General features: G+C 47.5%; 1 protein-coding gene across 1 annotated transcript in view; it reads left to right on the top strand.

Annotated features, from left to right (window-relative positions):
* The window catches only part of IQCD (IQ motif containing D), a 10116-nt gene extending 2068 nt beyond the window's left edge, over positions 1-8048 (top strand). Inside the window, exons 2-4 of the mRNA XM_024199664.2 lie at positions 3772-4005; positions 6100-6171; positions 7681-8048. Of these exons, the coding sequence (XP_024055432.1) occupies positions 3772-4005; positions 6100-6171; positions 7681-7953 (579 nt within the window). The 3' untranslated portion in view covers positions 7954-8048. The remainder of the gene's footprint in view (positions 1-3771; positions 4006-6099; positions 6172-7680) is intronic.
* Positions 8049-20300: the final 12252 nt, after the last annotated feature.

Genomic DNA, 20300 nt, shown 5'->3' with positions numbered 1-20300 from the left:
GGCATGGGGGCTGCCCGAAGCCGGTAGCGCTCGGGCAGCTCGGTTCTTAAACAGAGCCGAAGAGTCAGGGGAGGAGCACAGCAGCCAGAGCCCGGGAGGGGAAGTGCCCGGCTGGCGGCTCAGGGTCCGGAAGCATGGGGGCTGCCCGAAGCCGGTAGCACTCGGGCAGCTCGGCTTTAAACAGAGCAGAAGAGTCAAGGTAGGGAGCACAGCAGCCGCGGGAGGGGAAGTGCCCGGCCGGCGGTATTTTTCCCGGACATGTTCGGCTTTTTGGCAATTCCCCACAGACGGGGGTTTGATTACCAAAAAGCCGGACATGTCCGGGAAAAACCGCACGTATGGTAACCCTAGCTCAGATCACACTACAGGTTGGTGGGCAGAGCCAAGACAAGAAGCCAGATCTCCTGACTTTCAGTCCATCGTTGCCTTATACACAAACTATTCCTTCCTCCCTAATTATTTAACTAGTCATTTCAGTTTTCATATAGGGTACTGGTGGAGTTGCCAACTTTCTAATCGCACAAAAGCAAACACTCTTGCCCCGGCACTGCCCTGCCCCTTCCCAGAGGCCCCGCCCCACCCCTTCTCTGAGGTCCCGCCCCCACTCACTTCATCACCCCTCCCTCTGTCGCTCGCTCTCCCCCACTCTCACTCACTTTCACTGGGCTGGGGCAGGGAGTTGGGGTGCGGGAAGGGCTGAGGGCTCCAGTTGTTGGTGCGGGCTCTGGGGTGGGGCTGAGGATAAGGGATTTGGGATGCAGGAGTGGGCTCCAGGCTTGGAACTGAGGGGTTTGGAGTGTGGGAGCGGGCTCGGGATTGGGGTGTGGACTCCAGCTGGGGGTGTGGGCTCTGGGGTGGGGGTGGGGATGAAGGGCCTGGGGTGCAGGAGGGGGCTCACGGATGGGGCAGGTGGTTGGGGAGCAGGAGGGGGTGCGGGCTCCGGAAGGGAGTTTGAGTGCGGGAGGGGGCTCAGGTCTGGGGTTGGGGGGCAGGAGGGGGTGTGGGGTGCGGGCTCCAGGAGGTGGTTCCAACCTGGGGCAGGGGGGTTGGGGTGAGGGAGGGCATTTGGGGTGTGGGCTCCAGCCAGGTGGTGCTCACCTCAGGTGGCTCCCAGTCTGCGGCGCAGTAGGGCTAAGGCAGGCTTCCTGCCTGCCCTGGCTCCACGCGGCTCCCAGAAGTGGCTGGCATGTCCGGCTCCTAGGCGCAGGGGCAGCCAGGCAGCTCTGCGCCGTGCACGCTTCCCGGGCCCGCAGGCACTGCTCCCACAGATCCCATTGGCTGTGGTTCCCGGCCAATGGGAGTTGCAGAGCCGGCACTCGGGGCGGGGGCAGCGCATGGAGCTTCCCTGATCGCCCCTGCACCTAGGGGCCACAAGGCATTTCGGCTTCTTCTGGGAGCCAGAGGGAGCCTGTCTTAGCCCCGCTGCACCACCGACCAGACTTTTAACGGCTTGGTCAGCGGTGCTGACCAGAGTCCCCAAGGTCCCTTTTCGACTGGGCGTTCCGGTCGAAAACTGGATGCCTGGCAACCCTAGGTACCAGTCTATCTTGTAGGCTTTGCATAAACAATGAAAGAAAACAGAAGTAAGGAAACAGATTAGCAATGGACAAAACGTAAATTCACAAGTGGGCTTGTAAACAACATGTAGTTATGAGATAAAGAAATAGTAAGACGAGTGATGTGTGATAAGTTTACAGCTGCAGCTTTGCTTACTAGCAGTTCCGGATCTGTACAGAGGTTGGGTACAAAAATTAGTAAGCCAATTATAAATCATGATGCAGTGTAAAATGTAATGCACATGCGTTCGTTTGTTTTCAAATACGTATATAATCTGATTTATTATTATGTGCTTTGGAGCTGCGGTAAACCTCCATACCCACCCCACTTCATTTGAGCTTGATCACCTCAGCATAGAGTTGCTGTGTGTCAGTTAAACTCCTCAGTCATGAGACCAGATTTGAGTTAATTTCTTGAGAACCAAGTGGAAAAGGCCTTGGAGAAAAATCCCCACATTTCTACTAAACTTCTGTAATATATATGTATGTTAGTTTGTTTTAATGCTGGGAGCAGTTTCCAAATTATTCCTTTCTGTCCAAAAGACCTCCACAGTGACTATTTAAAACCACAATCGAAATGTCCATTACTGCATCCCAATCAGTGGGTGACAACATACACACACACGCGTGCATGCCAACCAAAATCACTTCTCTTTCTGCTTGACTTTCCAAATATAAGGTAAATACACAAGCTCTGAGGAAGAACATTGAGCAGCTATTCTAGCCAGGCCATTTGACATGAGGATGTTCATTATGCAGCATTCATGATTCCCATTGCTCTGAGAAGGGATTCATTAAAAAGTCATTTTAATCTCTTTCTTTTAAAATTAATTCAGAGTACAATAAAAATAGCAATACTCTTGTAGTCTTTAATTAGACCAAAACCAGTTAAGTTCCAGCGTAATCTATTAATCCGGCGTAATGAGCTGACATGCAATGTAATCTGTTAATACAGCCTTGCAAAAGTCTACCCACCCACTCATCTGGAGTGAGAAATATATTAGTGGGGTAAATGATAGGTCCGATTTTTCATCATCATCATTGCAGAGAAGGGTAGCTGAGTAGCTTTTGGGCTTGGACTGGTACATATCTGGGATGATTTTATAGGGCTCTATTAGCAGCAGCACCTAGTTATTTTTCTTTTACAATTTAAAGCTATGATCCATGTGTGCAGACACTGCATTCATTTAGAGCCCCATTAACTTCAGAGGGGCTCTGCACAAGCCCTAAGGTCCACTGGAAACGGTCCGATTGAATGATTGGGGTCAAAGTGTACTTAGCAAGGCAGTAGGTCAGGCAAGATGATCATCCTTTTTTTCGCACTTGGGGGATATCTACAGAGGAACTGAGGCATCGGGGGTGTGTTCTAATTTTCAAGCTCAGGTCAGGCATGTTGGTGATTCAATGCACTCATTGTTTTTAAGTGCAGTTTAGCAGTTCGCTCAGTGCTAGCAAGGAAATACATTTCACGTGTCTGGACTGTAGTTTTGTCTGTTCTAGATGGCCAATAGGACTAGTCGCCCAGGCTAGCCACAGAACAGGCACAATAAGCGTGATCCCAAGCTCATTGAATTCAGTAGGAGTCTTTCCACTGACTTCATTGGGCTTTGGATCAGGTCCAGTATGGATAGCAGCTGTGCCAGCTTCCCTGTGCTGCCCAGCCAGTGTTCTTCAGTGCTGCCCATTCACTCCTTAGCCTGTCCGCTAAATGTCCAACAAGTCAGTGAGGGGGGAGATTTCACTCCGGGCTTGTCTACACTAGAAGCGCTACAGCAGCGCAGCTGTAGAGCATCTGGTGAAGATGCTCATTGCCAACCGGAGAGAGCTCGCCCATCGGCATAATAAATCCACCTCCATGAGAGGCGGTAGCTATGCTTGTCCACACCAGTGCTTAGGATGGTGTAATTTACATCGCTCAGGGGTATGGATTGTTCACGCCCCCGAGCAATGTAAGTTATACTGTAGTAAGCGCTAGTGTAGACCAAGCCTCGGTGTTGGCCTAACTCTGCTCCCTTTGAAGTCACTGGGAGTTGCACCAATATTTATTTCAGAGTTCTGGTGCAAATGCAGTGTACTCGCTGTCATTGGAATGTAGTTACTTATCTTAGCACACTGGTGTCTTTGTAACTAAGCCTTAATTCTCCTGTAGGTTTGATCTGAAAACCCCTTGATGTACCCAGCAGTTCCTTATGGTGCCTCTTTTTCCTGGGTTTAGATTATGAAAAAGAATGCTGCAATCAGGGATCTCAAAAGCCACTTACTTCATCTGGAGAAGTTCTCTGAAAGCCACATCCAACGCACCAAGCAGGAAGCAGAGAAACTCCAAAAAGGGGAGCTGCGAATTTCCCAGGCAAAGTGTGCCAAGATACAGCAGGATATACAGCAGCTAAGAGCACAGCTCAATGTTCTCATCATAGACAATCGAGACTCCGAGCTGGCTCTCAGAAAGGTACCGAGGGAGGGGAGTTCTAGAGAAGCAAGCAGACCTGTTAAAGTGCTGTGAGTTCATTTTGTCTGCTAAGCTTAACCACTTAACTGCTAACAAAAACGACGAGGAGTCCTTGTGGCACCTTAGAGACTAACACATTTATTTGGGCATAAGCTTTCGTGGGCTAGAGCCCACTTCATCAGATGCATGAAATGAAAAATACAGGAGCAGGTATAAATACATGAAAGGAAGGGGGTTGCTTTACCAAGGGTGAGGTCAGTCTAGCGAGATAAATCAATTAACAGCAGGATACCAAGGGAGGAAAAATAACTTTTGAAGTGGTAAGAGCGTGGCCCATTACAGACAGTTGACAAGACTTCATGCATCTGATTAAGTGGGTTTTAGCCCACAAAAGCTTATGCCCAAATAAATTTGTTAGTCTCTAAGGTGCCACAAGGACTCCTCGTTGTTTTTGCTGATACAGACTAACACGGCTACCACTCTGAAACCTGTTAACTGCTAACAAACGTTCCTGGCAGAATGTACCTGCTGTGCAGCTGAGCATATCAGCTATGATCTAACATGCCACTGATTTCACTGGAAAGCAGAATCACAGCAACCCATCAGCAAAGGGTCTTATTTGTAGTTACCTATAGCTCCCACCAAACATGTACATACTGGGTCCAGCCTGCCTCTGAAAACACTTTCAATATATAGCACAGGTTACACAGTGCTCTAGTCGGTCAATGAAGCAGTCAGAATTCATAGCCCCAAAATGACTGCTGCAAAGTGCAAGGGAGACAAACTTATTCTGAGAAACAAGGGAAGAAATCTGAGACCATCAGAGGAAATGATATCAGTCCGACAGCATCCTCACTTTCCACTTAGCTAGGTGCTGTACAAACGACCTTGACTGGCCCTTCCAATCATCAGAATCTCCAAGGCCTCACAACACGACCCTAGTGGTATTGTTCTTGCTGGAGAGTAGCTGAATTGTGCAGGAAAAATCTATAGCGTTAAAAAACTTCACCTTTTCTTTTCTAAGCAGTGCTCAGTTCAAATGGGCAGAGGCTAATTTGCAGGCAGAACATACCTACTTAAAGGATGTTTACATTATGTATCTTCTCTAGCTCTTTCCAAACACTGTCCAGTCCTTGGCAGAATAAGGCTTCATAGTGCAGGGGCTCTGCCAACGTGGCAAATGAAAGTTTCCAAAGCCGTATGAAATCCAAGCAGCCCCATCCATTGTTAGGCCTGCTTTGTCGTCCGGCTCAAATTCAAGCTGCAGGTCATTTCTCTGCTTTCTGTTCAAAGCTGCTCAGCTCAATCAATTATACATGCTGAGGGAGTAGGGGAAGAAAGAGAACACACTTTCTCACCACTGAAGTCTCCTTTCCCTTCCTACGTGCTTTTCTCCTATGACCCAATTTTTAATTGGATTGAGGAATTCATGTGTGAAGAACTGGGAACAGTCATAGGCTAATCTACCTCATATAAAGGCAGGAGCTGGTCATCAGGGCCTGCCAGAAACCTGGCTCTTATACCATCCATGCAGAAGAGGTGTGGTCAAATAGGGAACTGGGTCTCTGAATAGTGAATGGGTAAGCTTAACTGGGTGAAATTCTCTGCCCTGTAATATACCGGAGGTCAGACTAGATGATCTTCTGGCCTTAAAATCTGAGTGGTTCTATAGACTGCAGGTACCATCAGCTTGAAGGAAACTGTTCAATAGCTCTCTAGGATTCCACCACACAGTGAGGTCAAGTCATTTTTAGCTCATTTTCCAACGGTCCAAAATATTTCTGTATTTTAACCACGCCCATCACTATAATCAGTCTAGTGTCTCTGTGCTGCAACTGAATCCCAGCCACTTGCTGTAGACCAAGCCTGCCCCATATTCTGTAGGTGAATGATGTCTGCTCTCCATTAGAGGCCCAGAGTCGGAGAAAAAAACATCTCGGACTGAAGAACCTTTCCGAAAGGAGCAGGCATCACTCAAGCATACTAGCTGCTGGGATTCAAATCTACAGCTCCTTTCATCCCAGCATACTGCATGTTATATTTCTATAATCAGCTGCCTGTAAATGTCATTTTTTCCTATGTCGTTTATTTTAGAAGAAGTACAAAGTGGAGATGGAAATCGAGAACTGGATCCAGAAATATGATGCTGACATGGGAGAAAAACAGGTACCCTCAGTGGTCAAGACAGTTGGTTCTTCTTCGAGAGGGCTTGTCCATGTGGATCCCACACAAGGGGTGCATGTGATGTACACAGACAAGCCATTTCAAAGAAGAACCACAGTTATTATCAGGCAAGTAACCATTTTTCTGCCCTGCTTTTGTGTTCAGCTGCTCTCTGCTGTATAGGCATTGTTGAGAAGGGTCATGTCAGCTGCAAAATCCTATCCTATTCTAGCACTGGATGATTGTTTCCTCAGTGTATTGGATGGAATTGTCATGTTAGTTTCCTTAGCCCTACTGGCTCCACCTAGTGTACAAATTAAGTGCTCTTCCACATCTCTGCTAACTTGTTAGACAAGTAGTTCAGAATCTGGGGAGTGACAGCAAATGCATCATTGTCTATCTTCCACATTAAGCTTAACAGTCTTAAAATCATGTCCACACCGCCTAACCCCTCCTAGAATCCACTAATTCCTCACATGTTCCTGGCATCTTAGTGGAGGTTTGCTTCATTATCCAGACCAAGACAGGGTGCTTGGTTAACAGCAAAGCAAGGGCCTAAGGAGGGGGACCTGGGAAATTGTTGCTGATTGGCCTTAATAGTAGGTCCTTGCTTTGTCAACCTTGTAATAGGAAGCAGAAATGAGCTCAGTATATGATGGCTTGTGGCACCAAGCCCTGCTGGTTCCTGGCTGCCCATGAAGCCATCATCATGAGCGCAGAGGCAGAATTTGATAAATTGGGGTTGGTAGGTCTGACACACAAATGTTGCTGGTTCCCCTTATCCTATCATGTGAGCATGTTATCTCCATACTGCTTATTTTCATACCTGCAGCTGGATTATAATCAGGGTCGGCGCTTCCACTAGGCAACCCTAGGCGGTTGCCTAGGGCGGCAGGATTTGGGGGGCGGCATTTTGCCATCCCCGGCGGCAGTTCGGCGGCGGGGGGTCCTTCCGCTCCGCGTCTTCGGGGCGCTTCGGCAGCGGGTCCTTCACTCGCTCCGGGACCTGCCGCCGAAGCGCCCCGAAGATGCGGAGCGGAAGGACCCCCGCCACCGAATGCTCTGAGGAGGAGTGCTGCCACCTAGGGCGGCAAAAACCCTGGCGCCGCTCCTTGTTATAATGACAATAAACCACCAGCATCCAGCTGATTGTGTTTATACCATAGATAAAACGTTGCTTAATAAGTTGAGAGTCTCGCTGCCTGGCCTTGCAAGGCAATGGATGGTAACAATTGGAACCATGCCTGCAGTTTTTAAAGAAGCCTAAAGGAATTGGGAACCCAGCTCCCAATTGGGTGCCTCCTTTTAGACCTCTTTGAAAATTCCATCCCGAGAGATGAAAAGACTAAGGGCTGCAAGTGGCCCTGCACGCATTTGTGAGGATGAAACGATCCCTGTTCGTATCCAGTCTGTAAAGCTCTTGGGGATCCTTCTGGAAAGACGCTACCTATGCTAAATATAGGGTGATATTATGAATGTCATTGATAAGTCTGGTGTTTGCTGTCCTACCAGACTGAGTATGAGGAAGTCGATGCTGTCTATACTGAAGAGAAGGCCCAGCTCGCGGAGCTGAAGAAGAAGTATGCTGTGCTTGAACAAGAGTATTCCCAGATCAAGGAGGAGAGGAGGCGATCCCAAGAGAAGAAGGAAAGAGCTGAGAGGGAACTGGCTATCATGGTCCGTGCTGCCACCCACATTCAGGCCTTCTGGAAGGGCTACTTGGTTAGGTCACTGTTAAAGTCAAAGAGAAAGAAGAAGGGAAAAGGCAAGAAGGGCAAGAAATAAATTAGTTCCAACCTTTCCCCCTCGCTCTCTCTTCCCAACATTGCAGATATTTCCCCTTGGACATCAGCTATCTAGGATGTCTGCACTTCAACCAACCAAATAACCGCTCCAGGATGTCTGTGGTTTTTATATACACAAATTTGGCATGTAAAAGTGATTCTATCATAAATAAATGTCAGCCAACATGTTAGACTTCCAGGTGGTATATTTTAATTGCTTTTGGCCCAAATTTAAGAGAAGAAGGATGATCTTGTAGTTAAGGCACTGGACTGGGAGCTGGGCCTCCTGAGTTCCATCCCCAGCTCTACCACACATGGACTGTGTGACCTTGTACAAGTCACTTAGGGCCCACTCCTGTTCCTGCTGAGATTAATGGCAAAATTCTCACTGACTCCGGCATCGGTCCCAGTACAGACCCCAGCAACGGTCCCATGTGACATACCCAGAGTACAATCTAGACTAGGTAGTAGCTGTGTCACCTCTGCCCTCTAACTTGGGGTGTCCTTTACACTGCTTTGCTTTTGTTGCCTGCACTCCTGGATTGCTCACACACAGCTTCTGGCATGTAAATCACTCCCAGCTATGTGTGTGTGCAATCATAGGCGCCAACTCCGTGGGTGCTCCGGGGCTGGAGCACCCACGGGGAAAAATTAGTGAGTGCTCTGCACCCACTGGCACCCAAGCTCCCCTCACCCCCCGCCCCTCCTCCTCCTCCCTCCCGAGCGCTGCGTCCCTGCTCCTCCGCCTACCTCCCAGCGTTTCCCGCCCGGCCGCCGCCAAACAGCTGCTTGATGGTGTTAGCATGCTCTGGGGGGGGGGGGAGGAGTGGGAACGTGGCGTGCTCAGGGGTGGAGGCGGGGCCAGGGCAGGGATTTGGGGAAGGAGTTGGAATAGGGGCAGGGAGTGGGCGGAGTTGGGCAGGGGTGGGAAAAGACGGAAGTGGGGAAGTCGGCGCCTATGTGTGCAATTGCAGTCTGCCAGTCACACTCAGGATTTCACTAGCCTGACTTGCACTGCAGGGTGACTCCAGCATGCTGCCAGTCTCAGACTTTCCCCAGAAATTTATGTCTTATACTGGCCAGCCCTCGCCTGGACAATACAAACTCCTATAAAGTCTGTCATTTTATTAACAGAAATTATATGCACAAATCTTGTTACCCCAGATGGAATTCTCCAAACACACTGGTTTAGATAAAACAATAAAACAAGTTTATTAACTATAAAGAGAGAGATTTTAAGTGAATACAAATAATGCGGCAAAAAAGTCAGAAATGGCTACAAGAAAAAGAGGAAGTTACTCACTTTAGGCAGTAACGATGGTTCTTCGAGATGCGTGTCCCTATGGGTGCTCCACTGCAGGTGTATCTGCACCTCTGCACCTCTACTCGGCGATTTTAGGTAGCAGTCTCCTTCAGCCCGCATATGCACCCTTGCTCCCTTGTAGTTTGCCTCAAGGCTATCTAGCGCAGGGGTTGTCAGCCTTTTTCTTTCTGAGGCACCCCCCAACATGCTATTAAAATCTCCATGGCCCAGTGGGGGGAGGAGGGAAACTCAGGGCTCTAGGCCGGGGGGGGGACGGGGACTCTTGGGCATAGGAGTAGTTTGACTTCTATTGGGGCGGGGGGGGGGGCAGGCAGAGGCCAGCAGGGCCCAGGCCAGCTCTGCATGGCAGGGTCCAGGGAGGGAAAGCCACCTCCACCCCCTGACTCACCTAAGCAGGCCACCCAGCCTGTCTGGGTTGTGTGTGTGTGGGGGGGTGCTACCAAAAATTAATACTCAAAGCAGGAGGGTTCAGCTGGCCCTGATAAGAGGGCTGGGGGCCAGGAGCAGAGGGAGTCTCACTCTAGCCCTGGAGTGAGAAGGGCCTGGCTGCCTGGGAGCAAGGAACCTGAGGTGGAGCAGTGCTGGGGAAGGGCAAAGGGAGCTGGGGAGCTCCAGCCTGGTAAACCCTCAGGCTGCAGGCCTTGGTGAAGGCCTACAAAAGGTACTGGGGCTGCAGAGGGGCAGCCCAGGGATAGGCAAAGGCAGCAGGTCCTAAGCCCTTGCCAATGATGAGTGGCCTTTACAGACTGCCGTCTGCCCCAGTGAGCGGGGGCTAGATGATGACTGGCAGTAACCACTGAGGCAAGGTGGGTGTAGAGGGTGGGAGTTCCTCTGGGAGGGGAGACCCAGAGTGGGGGTACTGCAGGGGAAGAACCCCAAGGTAAAGGGGCACCGGGGTCCGGGAGGGACACGGGGGCCCTAGGGCAGGCGAGACACTGAAGCAGAGGGCGCTCCAGGCTGGACAAGAGCTAAAACCCAGGATGACCAGCAGGAGGCGCCTCACCAGTGAGTCTCGACCTCGCTACACCGCTATACTTACCTACATGCCTCCAGCTTCCACCCAGGACACATCACACGATCCATTGTCTACAGCCAAGCCCTAAGATACAACTACATTTGCTCCAATCCCTCAGACAGAGACAGACACCTACAAGATCTTTATCAAGCATTCTTAAAACTACAATACCCACCTGGGGAAGTGAGTAAACAGATTGACATAGCGAGATGGGTACCCAGAAATCACCTACTACAGGACAGGCCCAACAAGGAAAATAACAGAACACCACTGGCCATCACGTACAGCCACCAGCTAAAACCTCTCCAGCGCATCATCAACAATCTACAACCTATCCTGGAAAATGATCCTTCACTCTCACAGACCTTGGGAGGCAGACCTGTCCTCGCTTACAGACAGCCCCCCAACCTGAACCAAATACTGACCAGCAACTACACACCACAGAAACACTAACCCAGGAACCAATCCCTGTAACAAATCCCATTGCCTACTCTGTCCCCATATCTACTCTAGCGACACCATCATAGGACCCAACCACATCAGCCATACCATCAGGGGCTCATTCACCAGCACATCTACTAATGTGATATATGCCATCATGTGCCAGCAATGCCCCTCTCCCATGTACATTGGCCAAACCGGACAGTCCTTACGTAAAAGAATAAATGGACACAAATAAGACATCAGGAATGGTAACATACAAAAGCCAGTAGGTGAACACTTCAATCTCCCTGGATATTCTATAACAGATTTAAAAATAGCTATACTTCAGCAAAAAGCCTTCAAAAACAGACTTCAAAGAGAAACTGCGGAGCTACAATTCATTTGTAAACTTAACACCATTAATTTGGGCTTGAATAGGGACTGAGAGTGGCTGGCTCACTACAAAAGCAATGACACCTCCTCATCCATTATTGGGAGTGGACCACATCCACTCTGACTGAACTGGACTTGTCAACACTGGTTCTCCACTTGTAAGGTAACTCCCTTCTCTTCATGTGCCAGTATATTTATGCCTGTATCTGTAATTTTCACTCCATGCATCTGAAGAAGTGGGTTTTTGACCCACGAAAGCTTATGCCCAAATAAATCTGTTAGTCTTTAAGGTGCCACCGGACTCTTCATTGTTTTTGTGGATACAGAATAACACAGCTACCCCCCGATGCATGAGTGGAGTGATCAATTAAAAACTGAATGTCCTCACTTGTGTGAGCAACTGATGTACAGTCATTAGCAAATAAAAGCTCCTTAATGAGTAAATTTGCCACTTGCGTGCAAGTATGGAAGCATGGCAGATTGAACAAATTCCCATCGGTGCTGAATTGGATAAATGCTCTTCTGCCAGTATCATGAAATTCATCCATCAGCCTAGCTGAAAAAAGGGTGGAAAAGAGTGTGGGAGCCAGCACACAGCCTTGTCTGGTGCCACTGGTGACCGGAAAGGGGTCTGCAGTGAAGACCAATGCAAAGAATTCAGTTAGCTTCTGCACAACAGCTGTGTCTTCCTTCAGTGCTGTTTTAGCATCTCAATCGTTTGTGGCCCCCCTGATTGTTTGGCAGGCTTCCTGCTTCTCATATACTTCACTTTTTTTTTTTGCTGTTTCGTTTGTGTGTCTTTTGCTAGTTGCTCTTTTTTGGCCTCCCTAATTATATTTGTACACTTGACTTGCCAGAGTTGATGCTCCTTTCTATTAGATATCAATAGAAAGCCAATATCATACTGATCATTGCATGGTGTATGTATGGAGGACAAAATCTACATTACAGATGTATTGGGAATTATATTATCAAAGTGCGTCTGCCAGGAAGGGCTGAAGTTACCCCACCTCAGACAGAAGAATGTGGTTCAGTCACCTGGAAGGTATTTCCAAGGTACATTAAGAGACACTGGGAATGCAAATTACATTACAGGACCATCGAGACAGCAGGGAGATTGTAGGAAACAAATCACTTTGCATTTTAGCAAACTTCAGCAGGAGAAGAAACCAGCATGGAACTTCCTTCACCATGAGACTTCATGTCGCCTTCCTCACAGCTTGAATGAACTTTGCTTTGTGTGTGTGTGTAGGGGGTTGACCTTCAGAAGGATCCATTTTAAAGGCTCACTGGACTATAAAGAGAGGGGCAGAGAAACACAAGACTGTAGTTTTGTTAACTCTTAGCCTCTAGAAAGCATTTTATTTGCTTGTGCCCATTTCTAACTCTATTTTTTATATTTGAACTCACTTAAAATCCTATCCCTTTTGTTAATAAACTTGTTTTACTTTTAATCTAAACCACCCCAGTGCTGTGTTTGATTTAAAGTGAATGCTCACTCCAGTTAATGTGGCAAGCTGCTGGGTACCGTATCTTTAAAGGAACAAACAAACTTAATCTCTCTCTCTCTCTCTCTGGTCTAGGAGAGGCTTGGACATTGCAGAGTACATGGTTTGGGGAAAATCTGGGACGCGGAGAGTGTTGGCGTCATCTTGCCAGGGGTAACCAGGGTATGGTCGGTGTGTAACAAGCAGGCATGTGCTGGAATGAGAACTGTTGAATCAGAGCTTCTTAGCTCACAGAGACTCAGTGCAGGCGTGTATGCTGGCTGGGAGCGTCCGGACAAAGGCTGCTACAGCAAGCCCAGAAAGTGACAATAACTCATTTTTTAAAAAGTCAATGGAGCAGGGGAACTGGATGCTGGCTGTCCCACACCAGTACGTTAGCCCCCACGCTATAAAGTCATTCTTGTGTTTGTGCTCTCTCACTCTCTCTCTTCCTTTCCCTCCTAATGACTTTAATTATTTAGCCACAGAGGACTGCTTCATCAGGAGAGACTGAGGGATCCCTGCTACAGAATATCCCCTTCTCCGTCATCGCTAATTTTTAAATTGAGATTGGATGTTTTTCTAAAAGTTATGCTCTTGCTCAAACAGGAATTAATTCAGGGAAATTCTGTGGCCTGTGTTATGTAGAAGTTCAGACTAGGTGATCGATGGTCCCTTCTGGCCTTCTAATAAATGAGTCTATGGAAAAAACAAATCCCCCACACAGCCTTATTTCCAGAGAGACTGACTGTCCACAGCCCATCCCACCTGCAGCATCGCTTCCACAGAGACACTGATGTTATATCCCTAACTCACCACAGGAGGGCAGGCTCTGTGCACCTCCTGCATGTGTCTAACCCCTACAGGGTAGTAGCAGTGTCTGTAAGGTTTCGCGTCATGTCTCAAAGCTACCTCTGTGTGTGTGTGTGTGTGTGTGTGTTGCACAGTTCTTTCCATGTGAGAATACCGGGGGACAGGGTGCAATTGTTTGATGGACCACTGGAAAGGCCACGGATTCATGTGCAAGGGACCAGTCTCAGATCCAGAAGTGATTTAAAAAAACCAAAACGGATGCCCTCTTCCTAGCTTCTTTCCTTTCAAATTTTACACAGCCCCATGATGACTTTTACTGCACAATGGCTTGGCTGGTCTCATGGCAAAGCTTCCTGCTTTGTTTACAAATGCTCCCAGATTCCCATCCTAGCTAGGCTCTTACAGACACATTCAGTAACCTCTTATGTGTGTATATATAGAGAGGGAGAGCGAGAGAGACTCCATGATTTATTTAGTTCTTCCTGTTATATCCAGGAAAAGGCTGGGTCAAGAGTAACCGCATCTAATATTTTAAGACTCTAGATTTGTTGCTGGAGTCCTAGCCTTAGCTTCAGTGTCCCTTACTTTCCTATCCTGACAGCCTGTTGCAGCCTGGACTCCCCTTAATGGTTCTTTCTGAGGCCTCTGGTTTTTAGGTTCTTCTATGTTTTACTGTGTGCTCTGTATAGCTTTTTGGCTGTTCTGGCTGGGATGAAGGGGTTGTTTTTCTGTTTCCCGTTTCACAGAGGTGTTCTGTGATATATTGGGTCTTTATTTGACCCCACTACTACCACCAGATAGTGATTACAGAGACCCAGGAGGCCAGGACACCATGGTTTGAATGAATGTTTTTATTTCCTGTTTACATAGACACATCTCCTTGTGCTGTGCCTGCTATATATGGGGGGAGCAGTAAAAACAAAAAACATGAGTGGGAGAGGAAACCCTGTTTCTGGAGGGAGGGATGGATAGGATGCACATGAGGTATCTGGCAGCCCACCCTCATGTGTGCCATTCCCTAGCACCCCATCCTGACTGCACTCAAAACCCCTGCACTCCACATGAATGGTATCCCACATCCCCGACAGCTCCCAGCGCTATAGTAACCCTGAGTCTGCCCCCAGCATTGGGTCACGTCCTGATGTCATACAATTCTCGCAGCATGAGAAGATACAAGTATCCAACAGCAGCGAAGCGGTTAAGCAAGAGAAGTTCACTGGCCTTCTTCACTCTGACATCACAGCCAAAGGCCTCCTGTCAGCCCCCAGAGGGTTTCTGCAGTGAAGCCCTTTGAAAGGTGCATGAAGTTCTTTAGCAATCCGGAGGGACTAGAAAGGTAGGGACTGCCGCAGCAGCAGCTAAATGAAAGTGGGTGGGATGCGGGAGAATTCCTGCCGCCCTGGCATTCTGAGCTACTTTATTAAGACTGCATGCAGCCCAGGAGAACTGGCTGTACTCCCTGCTGTAAGCCTAGGACAAGCTGCAATACGCACTCTGTAGCTCGGCTCAAGCCTCTTCTAAACTGGAATACAACGCAAAGGATTTCCAGTATAGCTTTCTGCTGCCTGAAGGGACTCTGAGGAGCGTTCTTGCAACCTTATGTTTTAGTTTCACTGTGGCGCCAGGCTTTCCGCTCAGGTAAGCAGTTATTTTAGGTTGTGCAGTATTTTGCTTTATGAGCAGCAAATGGAGAGATTTCTCTTTGGTTGAAAACTGAAATGCAAAGAAGCCGTTTCTCTCCAATTGTGATCATGTTCATGATAAACACTATTCTGTTGACATTGCTACCGGGCTATAATTATGGCTTTCTGAATAGATTGACTATCTCATCCTACGCAGTATGTGCTCTAATTTAAAATTAAAACCTAAGAAAAGAATACAGGCCGGTGCTTCTAATTTAACATTGACGGATTGCAGCTCCCATATGCTGCAATGTGTGTTATTACTGCCAGCAGAGTTCAGCTGATCTGCTCTGCCAGCATTATCAGCACAAAATGCAACATTTTCTCTAGGGTCGGCTGGGTCAGATTTCTTTTTCCATTCAGTTTGGGCCAGTCCCAGGCTTCATTAAGGATAAATGTTGAATCAGTTCTTCCAGTATAAATAGCACTCACGTTTATTAATTATTCTTGATAGCCTCCAGTGTAAGTTTGAATCATTAAGCACAAGATGCACGGGCTAGTAGTTAAAGCACAGGACAGCGAATTGGAACAGCTGGATCAAGATTTTCAAACTTGGCTGCCTAAAATTAGGCTCCTAAATCCATATTTAGGCATCTAAATTGGGATTTTGGGGGACACCTAACTCTCTTAGGTTCCATTTAAAAATCAAGCCATTTATTTAAGGGTGGAATTTTTAAAGTGCTGAGCACCCTGCAGCACCAAATGAAACCAGTGAAATTCAGTCCAGTTAGCTAGCTGTTTAAAAATGATCTTAGGCTGAGATTTTAAAAGGTGCCCGGGAAAGTTGGGTGCCCAGCTCCCATTGACTTTCTATGAGATTTGGGCTCCTCACACCATTTGGCCCCCTTGAAAATCACAGCCTTAGGTGCCTAACTATAGGCAGCCAGCTGTGAAAATCTTGACCCTGAGTAAAGCAGAGTTGCAGATACAAACACTCTCCCCCTCCAACTCGGAGATATTTCGATTGAATTGTAGAGCCACATTTCATGGCCTGGGCGCCTTTCTGCTGGGCTGCATTTGTAGCCCTGAAATGGTCTCCCTGTGTGATCCTGAGCAAATCCTTTAAATTCTGTCTCCGTTTCTCCAACTGAAAAATGGAGTGATGACACTTAACCTGCTAAGGGGTGGAGGCTCAATTCATTAAAGTTTGCAAAGCACTTGGGGCCAGATTCTGACAGACTGGCTCATAGCAATGATAGGGCCTGCGAGACCTAGTCATGTTCCAGGACCCCATTATGCCAGGCGCTGTACAAACAGAACAAAAAGTCCCTATCCCAAAAAACTTATAATCTAAGACACCAGACAGATGGATGGGGGAGTACAAGGAAACAATAAGACATTATTGGTCAGCATGCCAGGCAGTGATCTCAGCACCCCGTGGCCTATCGTTGATAAGGGGAAATCCTCACAAGTATAAGGGGCAGTATGGGAGAATGCAGGAGGGTGCTTGAAAATGTAACAAGTGGGTGATGGAAGCCCATCATGGGCTAATGGGAGGCAGAAGTCAATCTCTTGATAGTGAAGGAGAAATGATAGGTGGGATAGGCATAGGTCATGAAAAGACTTGAAAATGAAGATGGGGAGCTAATGTTTGTTGTAATAGAAAAGGGAAAGCCACTGGAGGGATGCAAAAGAGGGATGAGGTGGTCAGAATGATGGGCTAGGAAAATGATCTTTTCAGCAACATTCAGAATGGAGATGAGCAAGGCAAAAGTGCATTTATCAAGGCAAGAGAGAAAGACGTAATCAAGACATGAGATGATGAGAGACTGCATGAGAGTTTTAGGTGTGTGCATGGATAGGAAGGCCGTATCTAGGAGATATTATGCAGAAACAATCAGCAGGATTTAGACTTAGCCTGGATGTGAGGATCTAGACAAAGTTGGAGTCTAATGTGATGCCCAGGTTTTGGACCTTAGTGACAGGTAGGATGGTGATATTGTCCTCAGTGATCAAGAAAGGAGGTAGCGGGGAGGGACTGGGGGTGATTAAGAGTTCTGTCTGAGCCATGCTGATCTTGAGGTGACAGTTAGGCATCTATGAGTAGATGTCAGAGAGGCAGGCCAAGATATTAGTTTGGACAAAAGGAGACTGGTCTGGAGTAGCAATAGAGATCTGAGAGTCATTACAGATGATAATAGATTTGTGTTTGTAGATAAGGTTATGTGGAGATCCAGTGTAGAGGGTGAAGAGAAAGGGACTAAGGACAGACCTGTGTGGAACCCCCACAGAAAGTTGGAGTGGGGGGATGAGGAGCATCCTCCAGAGGACATCTGAAGGAGCAACTTGTGAGGTGGGAGGAAAACCAGGAGAGGAAAGAATCATAGAAGCTAAAGAAGGACAAGATTTCAAGAAAGAAAGAGCATGGTTGATGGCCTTGTTGGTGATTGACGAGTCTAAGAAGATGAGGATGGAGTACTGGTTCTGAGCTGTCAGTAGGAAGAGATTATCCAGGCTTTGGTAGCAGCGGTTTCAGTGGAGTGCAAGGAGCAGAAGCTGGATTGGAGAAGTTCTAGGCTGGAACTGGAGGAGACCCCAGATAACAATTGTAGACAGCACATTCAATAAGCTTATATGTGAAAGGGAGATGGGCCGGTAGCTGGAGAGGCAAATGGGGTCATGGGTAGATTTTTTTTAAGGTGGGAAAGAATAAAGTCTGTTTGCATTATGAGGGGAAGGAGCTGGAGGAGAGTGAGGAGAAGAGCAAGGGAGGGGATGAGAGGGGAATCGAGGGAGATCAGGAGATGGGATAGGGTCACTGGGGAAAGTGGAGGGTTTAGAGAAGAGCAGATGAGAAACTTCTGTGACAGGGGAGAAAGGGAAAGCAAGCTAAGGGGAGAGGGAACGTTACACGGTATTTTGTCAACTTTCTCTTGGAATAAATTGGCAAGATCCTGTGTAGAGACAGAAGTGGAGTCAGGAGAAGGGAAGAGTTTGAGAAGTGAGTCAAAGGTAGCTGGGACTGAATTAAGGCAGGAATGGGATTCAGTTAAGTTGGCAGAGTTATTTAGCTAGGAAGATGGCAGAACCGAAGGAGAGGAGAATGACTGTGCAGTGGAGGAAGTCAGCCTGGTCACAGGATTTCCGCCACCAATGCTTCGCAACGTGAGAGCAGGAGTGGAGGGAATGAGCCAGGGCTGTGGGTTGGCGGGATGGACTTTGTGATGAGTGAGAGGGGCAAAAAAGTCAAGGGTGGAGGAAAGTGAAGCATGGGGAGAATCAACAACAATAGCAATGAAAGAAAGGGAGGAGAAGGCTGAGAGCAGATGAAGGCATCAGCGCTGATGGACTGGAAGACACAGAAAGACAGAGTGACGGTCTGTACCCCGACGTGCAGCCCTTTTTATAGGACAAAGTATGCATTGTGAGGTATCATTTGAAAGCTCATGATTTGCTGATCGTTACTGTCCTGGTGAAATATGTGAAGCAACATTGCATGAAAAGACATACGATTCCTCTGTATAGTGTTAAGACATGTTCCAAGCCTGGAGAAGCAGCCTCAAACCAGTTCCCCAGAGACAAAAGGCCAGGTGTCTACAATATCAAATGGACAATCACCTAGTGAAGTGGCCACTCTTGGGCAGGAAAAAGGGTGTGTGCAGAAAATCTACACCTTGAACAAAGGAACAGCTTGAGGTTCCCTTCCACTCAGATTTTCTGTCTCCTGAGCCTCAGCGGGAGATAATTCTTGTGCAAGAGAAAGGACTATAAAGGGAGTGGGCAGACTTCCCAAAATATCTCCCTCCTTATCTCTCTACCCACTACATCTTGAAGAACAAAGAAAGGAGCAGTGGACTGAGGGAGAGATCTTGTCTGAAAGGGGATCAGCTAATAAGACTGTTGGGACATGTGATGAGAGAGACCTTTGCTTTGAATTCATGTAGCTTATTAAGTTAGGTATTAGTTGGGTTTTACTTTTTATTTCTTGGTAGCCAATTCTGATGTTTATGCCTCATTACTTGTAATCACTTAAAAGCTATCATTTTCTAGTTAATAAATTTGTTTTATTGTTTTATCTAAACCAGTGTGTTTGGATTGAAGTGTTTGGGAAACTCCATTTGGGATAATAAGGCTTGTGCATATTATTTTCTATTAATAAATGACAGACTTAATATGAATTGTATTGTCAGTCCAGGAGAGGGCTGGGCAGGATAAGATGCACATTTCTGGGGGAAAGTCTGGGACTGGAGAGTTTGCTGGTGTTGTTCTGCAGTGTAATTCATGAGTGGTTGGCAATAGCATTCATGCAATGTAACGGAGAGTAATTTACATGCTGGAGGCTGTGTGGGAGCAGACCAGAAGTGGGTAGCTCTCATAGCAAAGCTGTGTAAAAAGCACCCCAGTCTGGAGGATTGAGGGGACACAGCTGTTCATCAGTCCAGATTGTACCTTGGGTAATGTCTCAGGACATGGGGGATAGGGGCTGCTGGGCAATGCTGAAAGAGGCCAGGTGATGGTTGGAAAGGGGGGACTTGGCAATAGAACAATCAGAGAGAGAGCAGTGCTTGCTGAAGATCGAATAATTGAATGGCCATTTTGGTGAGTGGGAGAACTGAAGCAGAGCTTCAGGTCAAGAGACGAGGTCAGAGTGAGGAAACATGCAACAAAGGGGTCAGGTGGGCCATCAACATGGAAGCTGAAGAGACAGAGGATGAGTGATAGAGATTGCAAGGAGAGGAAGCCAGGAGCTGGGACAGGAGAGAAAGGCTGATGGGAAGGAGTTGGATGGACAGTAGATGACAGCAACATGGAGGGAGAAGGCAGAGGCGCGTCAGATGCAGTGCTGTTCAAAAGATGAGACCATGGGAAGGGAGAGGCCAGAGGAGTTGGAAGCAGCAGGAATGGGGAAAAAGAAGTCTAAACATTCCATGAGTAGTTCAACTGACTCCCCTGTCATTCAGTCTCAGTAAAGGGATCAGAATCTGGCGCTTTGAGACATCAGCTAGAACATGCTATAGAAGATCAAGAAATACTATTGTTACTTTTATGACCTGATTTGAAATACAGCTATTGTCTGAAATACCAAAGCACCAGGCAAATGGAATATGGTTGTTTCAAGATGAAAGACACATTTGTTGTTAAAATCTACTATTTCAGAAGCCCTATTTACATGGGGGCAAAGTTTTCAAATGTCCACTAAGTTTGCTTGCCTCAGTTTTGGGGACTATAATCCCCTTGGAGCAAACAGAGTCACATTTTCATTGGCCAGCA

This window comes from Terrapene carolina, unplaced genomic scaffold (assembly GCF_002925995.2).
Source record: "Terrapene carolina triunguis isolate 2854851 unplaced genomic scaffold, T_m_triunguis-2.0 Scaffold951, whole genome shotgun sequence".
In the NCBI taxonomy this organism is placed as follows: Eukaryota; Metazoa; Chordata; order Testudines; family Emydidae; genus Terrapene; species Terrapene triunguis.
This window is presented reverse-complemented; position numbering and strand designations above follow the sequence as displayed.